General features: G+C 43.6%; 1 protein-coding gene across 1 annotated transcript; it reads left to right on the top strand.

Annotated features, from left to right (window-relative positions):
- The first annotated feature begins 1,673 nt into the window (after nt 1-1,673).
- LOC133909883 (cation transporter HKT1;5-like) lies at nt 1,674-4,367 on the top strand. Its single transcript, XM_062352425.1, has 3 exons — nt 1,674-2,815; nt 3,405-3,641; nt 3,729-4,367. Exons 1-3 carry the CDS (start codon nt 1,716-1,718, stop codon nt 3,925-3,927), a joined length of 1,536 nt encoding a protein of 511 aa, XP_062208409.1. The 5' UTR covers nt 1,674-1,715; the 3' UTR covers nt 3,928-4,367.
- The last annotated feature ends 2,755 nt before the right edge of the window (nt 4,368-7,122 follow it).

Below are 7,122 nucleotides of genomic sequence, written 5' to 3'. Positions count from 1 at the left end.
TCTACATCTAAATCTAGATCTAGATGTAGATCCAAGAAAAAACCCCCATTTATGATTAAACCTCCTATAGGCTTAAAAAACATCAAATTGAAGCTACAATTTTGAAATATAATTCTAGAATCATGTGAATCTACACAATGGAATCAATATTTCCACAAATTTTAGCAAATTTAAGGATCTAAATGGCTAGAATTATGAGTACTCTGGAACATTTTTAAACCCTAAATAAGCCATAAATCTAAATATATACCTCAAAAAGATGCTACCTAGGGATGAGATACTCTTACCTTAGATGTATCCTCCAAGGAAATCAAACTGCACTGTTCGAACAACAGTGAGCTCGATCTGAATCAAGCTCCCACGGGCAGGCACTATTTATAGGATATTTTCACAGGCAGTTCCTAATGTGAACCGCCTGTGAAAACTAGTTTTCACGGGCGGTTTCTTATATGAACCGCCTGTGGAAATAGTTCTATTTCTACAGGCGGTTCACATAAGGAATCGTCTATAAAAACGGATATTTCAATAGGCGGTTCCTTATGTGAACCGCATGTAGAAACGGAGCTATTTCCACCGGCGGTTCTCATAAGGAACCGCCTGTGGAAACTAGTTTTTACAAGTGGTTCACAAACCTCACAGGGCCCGAGCCGAGTACTCAGGCGGTTTATCATATGAACCGTCTGTAGAAATAAACAGTAGGTGTCTCGAAAAGTAGCTTTTGTAGTAGTGTCTGAAGAGGTAGAGCATTTTCTTAGACTGGCCAGCTAAGTTTCCTCCCCAACCTTTTAAAAAATCTCTAAGCTTTTTAAGTTTGAAAAGAATGCCATCCAATACATCCCCCTAGGAATGTCTTCATTCCAAATCTTGGCTACCTTTTGCTTAAAAGAAGCATTGTTAGTTCAAATCTAAAAGTATATTTGAATTTTTTGTTGTCCAAGGAAGTAGAAAGAATTAAGGCATTATGATCAGAAGTATCTCTAGGTAATTTTTGAACATTTGCAAGGAGATAGATATCTTCCCATTAATTTGACACTAGAATTCTATCAAATTTTTCTAGTGTAGAAGTGGATCTATTATTAGACTAGGTGAAAACACTCCCACCCATGTGGAGCTCTCTAAGTTCAAAGCAATGAATGATGCTATTAAACACATCACAATAAGTGGAAAGACTGGTGGGGTTACACGATTAACACGAACACGCGCTGTTGACACTTCATGGTAGGGGTATACGGTGAATGGATGCTCATCTATTTGATTTATGTTTTTCGTTTATGAAGATAGCGTAAGCTAGCTAGGGCTTCCAAAAAACAACAGAAGACAGTGTATGCTAGTTATTACTGGTTGTTTGTTTTTAAGTAGCTGTTACTGGTGACGTCGACGTATACTTTGAGCACTAGATTTCATTGTTTGCACGACGATGCACTGGATCCTATTAGTTGAACCATCCTCTGTTTGCATCTTAAGATATGCATTTCACCAGTGCTCGTAGTGCACTACCTTTTTCATGATTGCAGTGAGCACAGTCGAGGATAAGTAAAGCAATGATCAACTTCCCATTAACCTTGTGCTCTTGCACTGTTGCACATGCAAAAACCACATAGGTACCCAACTCACACTTGACCCCGCTCTCCCGCGTGTATAAATAGCCCAATTCTGATTGCTTCCTTCACAACAGGTGAAAACACTCCAACAAACTACCCACATAGCAACACAAAATGGGTCCTTTGCATGTCCCCAGTAGTAGTCCTCAACATAGCAAGCTTCAAAGGGTTTACCACCTTTTGCTCTTCCATGTGCACCCGTTCTGGGTCCAGCTCTTGTACTTCCTCTTCATCTCTCTCTTCGGCTTCCTGATGCTGAAAACGCTGCCCATGAAGACCGGGGCGGTCCCAAGGCCCACAGACTTGGACGTAATCTTCACGTCGGTGTCAGCGACGACGGTTTCGAGCATGGTCGCCGTTGAGATGGAGTCCTTCTCCAACTCCCAGCTCCTTCTCATGACCCTCCTAATGCTCCTCGGCGGTGAGGTCTTCACGAGCATGCTTGGCTTGCACTTCACCTACACAAGGTCGAAGAAAAAAGAAGCACTCGACAAAGCTGGCAAACATCCACCATCTAGCCTAGAGCTCACTCAAACTCAAATCCCTGCCATGGCGCTGGAACAAATGGAGTTAGGGTTCATGAACCAACGCGATTACACATCTATAGTTAGTCTTCTAACGTTAATAGTGTTAGGTTACATTATGGTGGTGCACCTCGCCGGCTACACGCTCATACTAGTCTACCTCAGTGTAGTGTCCGAGGCGAGGGCCGTGCTCGCCGGCAAGAGGATCAGCGCGCACACCTTCTCCATCTTCACGGTTGTCTCGACGTTTGCCAACTGTGGCTTCGTGACAACGAACGAGGGGATGGTCTCCTTCAGGTCCTTCCCGGGCCTCCTCCTCCTCGTCATGCCGCACGTCCTCCTCGGGAATACTCTCTTCCCCGTCTTCCTCAGACTCACCATTGGGGCGCTCGAGAGGACCACGAGGAGGCGAGAGCTCGGCGAGCTGCTAAGGGAATCTATAGGGTACGACCACCTGCTGCCGGGCGCGCGAACATGGTGCCTGGCGTTCACAGCGGCGGCGTTCTTGGTGGTGCAGCTGGTGCTCTTCTGCGCCATGGAGTGGGGCTCCGACGGGCTGCGGGGGCTCACCGCGTTCCAGAAGCTCGTCGCGGCGTTGTTCATGTCGGTCAACTCGCGGCACTCCGGCGAGATGGTCGTCGATCTCTCCACCGTGTCGTCGGCTGTCGTCGTGCTCTACGTGGTGATGATGTACGTACGTTCGCCCATCGGTATCACAGATTGTTGTGTGCATCACCATATTTTTGCACTAGCTGGTAGCGAAATATACATGCAGCATGTGCGCATACGTATATATATAGTATGTTTTTTTTGTGTGTATACATACACACACACACACACAGAAAAAAAAAACATACTACCGCATATTTCATTGTTTCATGTTAGCGGCCGGCCGACTTATCACTGCAGATTCAGTTTCTTCTCATGTCGTAGTTGCACACTTATAAAGAAGTCCGACGATAGAGGAAGGTTATATACATGTAGCACTAAGCTTATCTGATATCCATTTGGGGAAAATAAAAAAGGGTGAGATCCAAATCAAATCCATAAACGCACATATCTTGATAAGAACATACTGCTGAACCTTTTGGCTTATATAGTTCAACGATACGCAGTCTTAAGTATCCACTGCCCAGTAATATTAAATTCACGACCACACGCTGTGTAGACCAATCGTTGACGTTAGGCTTGCACATTCATATTATCGTGCATGACTCATATTTAAGTTGTAAGTTGCTACACAAAATTTAACTCTGTTATGGTCATGCCTGCTCTTCAGGTATCTACCACCTTACACTACATTTGTACCGGTGGAAGACCACCACCAGCAAAGTGGGGAACAGTCCGACAAGAAGAGCGTCAGTGGCAGCAGCAAAAGCATATGGCGGAAGCTGCTCATGTCGCCGCTGTCGTGCCTAGTTGCCTTCATCGTCGTCATCTGCATCACCGAGCGGCGGCAGATCGCCGACGACCCAGTCAACTTCAGCGTCCTCAACATCGTCGTCGAGGTTATCAGGTACGTATACCAGAGGGTCAGGCAGTGCTCTAGCTTAGAGGCTACGCAAGACCTTCCGCTTAACTGAACCGTTGCTACTTGATGCAGTGCGTACGGCAACGTGGGGTTCAGCACGGGGTACAGCTGCGGCAGGCAGGTGAGGCCCGACGGCAGCTGCAGGGACGCGTGGATCGGCTTGTCTGGCAAGTGGAGCAGGGAAGGGAAGCTCGCCCTCATGGCCGTCATGTTCTACGGCAGGCTCAAGAAGTTTAGCATGCATGGGGGCCAGGCATGGAAGCTGGGCTGAACGGTTGTGAACTTTTGATCATGTAGGCATATATACACATATACATAGGCTAAGGTCCTGTTTGGTCACATTCTGGATTCTGCTGAGAAACTCTTTTCTATCATATTGTAAATTATACGTTGTACAATTTGGGTTGCGGATGGTAAGAATTAGTTTTTAAGTTAAAACTATTTGTTTTTACTTTTTCTTTTAAAACTAGAATCTATAATCAGAATAAAAAACAAATAGAGCCTTAAGCTAGATCCCTCCCTTCAAGAGTAGTTCTTGAACTCTGATGGAATCATCTGATAAATGTATGTGCAAGAGGTTTGCCAGTTGTAACATAAAAACTTAGCAATATGGCGTATATTAATCAGTTATGCTAGCGTACACCAAAAGGATGATGCCGGTTATAAATTGGGGGCATGCACATTATATTGGTGTTGTCTAGAACTCTGGAAGGCAGCTCCTTCTCCATTATAAATCTCCATATGAATGTTTCAGCGTGTTTTTTATTTCCTAAGCCCATATTATTTTCTAAGAAAAGTCACTTTACTATGATTTTTCAAGAGTTCATTTTATTAATTTAGCACAAAGGAAGTTGTGTACTAATTCGGGCAGCCCAATGTAAGCATAGATTACCTTCGTGGGCTAGTTCTTAGAATCCAGCCCACAGAATGGGTGGGCTAGCCTATCAGAAATAAATGGGATAATCTAATCATATTTTTAAAATGGATTTGTGGCTCCTAAAATCATTCGTTTATGGAATTCTGGCATGTGAATATTGGATTTTTAAATCGTTGAATGTATATATGCATTCCAGAACAACATCTAGTTGTTACTAGAGGTAGTTTACATTGTTTTGGTGTCACTTTTTCTTGGCCGAGGACATTGTTTTGTATCAGTTGGTATGTTGTCCACCCTAGTATCATCTTGTTCTTGAGTTCTCACAGCCCGATTCCTTAGCTATCAGAATTATTTGATTCTCAAAAATTTGGTAACCAAGCTTTGAGTTTGTAGAAACCAACTAGTTGTAATGTAAACCAGTGTAAGAAAAAGACCAAGACGAAGACAACGTACCATCTGTGCTTGCTAAGTTTTATCCTACGTACAGATGCCCAAATCCAACCCCCCCCCCCCCCTTCCAAAAATCCTCTAAGCCCACCATGACATGACAAGGGCACAAGTAGGGGTGGAATGAAACGGATCATATACGAATGGAATAGTCCATGTTTCACATTGCTATGTGTATTTTAATACGAATACAAATATGAATCCGAATATCCTCGAATGCAAATACAAATCGGATTGCTCGAATATGAATCCGCATCCAAATATGTACTAGATTCAATTGTATGTGAATATTCTACAGATTTAACGACAAATTATAAGGAATATTACTACACAATACGCCATAAATAGTGGCTTATCAGTACTGGTTGTGCAAAAATTACCACTAAAAATGTATTACTATCAGTTCTTAACCATCTGTGCCCGAACTATGATGCAGCTGCTAAGAATCGGTACTGATACTGAGTATTAGTACCGGTTCTAGCTACGAACCACCATTGATAATTGCTACAGTAGACTAGATCTGAAATTTTCATTGGATCCGATTTTTTTTTCTCAGTTCACGTCCGTTCGCTTGAAATGCCTGAAGTCCCAACTATTCCACACCATCCTCTCTCTCGTTCCCCGCCTACCGCACCCTTATCCTCTCCCTATTCATTCTCCTCCACTCGCACCTGATCTCGCTGCGGAGAGAGGAGAGCCAGATAGATGAGGGCAAGAGAGAAGGGAGTCCAAGGGTAGAGGAAGACGAGGGTTGTGGATAGACAAGAAGCAGGGCTTCTTCTCGATGCTGCAGGAGGAGGTGGCGTGCAGGCTATCACTGGCGCGGATGCGGCGGTGGTCAGCGTCCAACGTGGTGGAGGTGGGGTCGTTGGCGCTGTGCAGGGGAGGGGAGGCGTTGGTGCTGCTCATGGAGGGCCCGGATCCGAAGGGCACCGCCGACGAGTACGACGCGCAGAGGGATGGGTGGGGCCAGTGGGTGCACGGCCAGCTCTAGCTCGCACGTGCCATCGGCGGATGGGCGGACATGAGCGTCAGGGGTACTGCGAGGCGGAACAACCTGAGGTTGCTTCTTGGCGTCATGGGCGCACCGCTCACGCCGGTGCACATCTGCACCGCCGAGCCGCTGTCGCTGGCTCGCTGCTACTTCTTGCTCGTTTTGCTTGCTTGGTCATGTTCCAGATTGAACTCAAACGGGTTCGTGGGGAAATTCTGGAGCCAAAAAAAATTATGCATTTTGTACTAGCTCAAACGGGTCATGCTATTTTGATGTTTTCTAGATGGTATGGTACTAGCTTTTGATTGCTCTGTTGGATGTCTAATATTTTGTTAGATTTCGGTTGCTCAGTTGTCTGCAGCATGCAAAAAATGGAGCTAATATGACTCGTAGTAATGATTGTGAAAATGTTGTGTGCATCTGATTTGTGTTTTGAATTATCAGATTCTGTCAGTGCATTCAATTTGTGTTTGTACTCTGTGAGATAATTGTTATATTCACTACTATGAGGAGAATCAAATGAAGGTGGTTCCGGTTAGATGTATCAAGCCAACTCGTTTCAGATAGATGTTTTTTTTTTAGGAAAATGAAAACACTGCCGGATGGAGCCACGAACCGGAGTGATAGAAGCTTTTAGTGACAGTTCCAAAATTGATACTGATAGTCACTGACTATCAGTGCCAACTAATAAGTTGCGGCTCAAAACCTGCTACTGATGGCGATTTTGAACCGCCATTGATGACCGGTTCTGTAGTAGTGGAACTTCATTTTTAGTAGATTGATCATCTACCTTAAGGCAAAGAGCCATTTTTAGTATAATACCATAACTTTAGATGATTTTGGACCATTGAATGGGAGATGAAAGGGCCAGATTTATCGCTACAGTATACATAGTATAATACCAAATAATAAAATAATAGGTAGGATAAAAAAAAATTACTAAGAGAACAAGATAAAAAAGATATAACTTTATGTTACTCATATTTATATTTCATAGAAGTATTTTTATATATTCAGATACGAATATTATCCATATCCATATCTATTTATGGAAAAACCCATTCGGTTATATCCATATTCATATTTTGGAAATGAATTCAGATATACAAATATTTATATCCATCTGTCAATTAGATATGGATTTTTCT

The sequence above is a fragment of the Phragmites australis genome, chromosome 2, assembly GCF_958298935.1.
Source record: "Phragmites australis chromosome 2, lpPhrAust1.1, whole genome shotgun sequence".
NCBI classification, from domain to species: Eukaryota; Viridiplantae; Streptophyta; class Magnoliopsida; order Poales; family Poaceae; genus Phragmites; species Phragmites australis.
This window is presented reverse-complemented; position numbering and strand designations above follow the sequence as displayed.

Bases quoted from the DNA above. Each gene is read 5' to 3' on its own strand.
- LOC133909883 (XM_062352425.1), top strand. From the start codon at position 1,716: ATGGGTCCTTTGCATGTCCCCAGTAGTAGTCCTCAACATAGCAAGCTT. The intron at 2,816-3,404 runs GTACGTACGTTC...CCTGCTCTTCAG, and splicing joins GTGCTCTACGTGGTGATGAT to GTATCTACCACCTTACACTA. The intron at 3,642-3,728 runs GTACGTATACCA...TACTTGATGCAG, and splicing joins ATCGTCGTCGAGGTTATCAG to TGCGTACGGCAACGTGGGGT.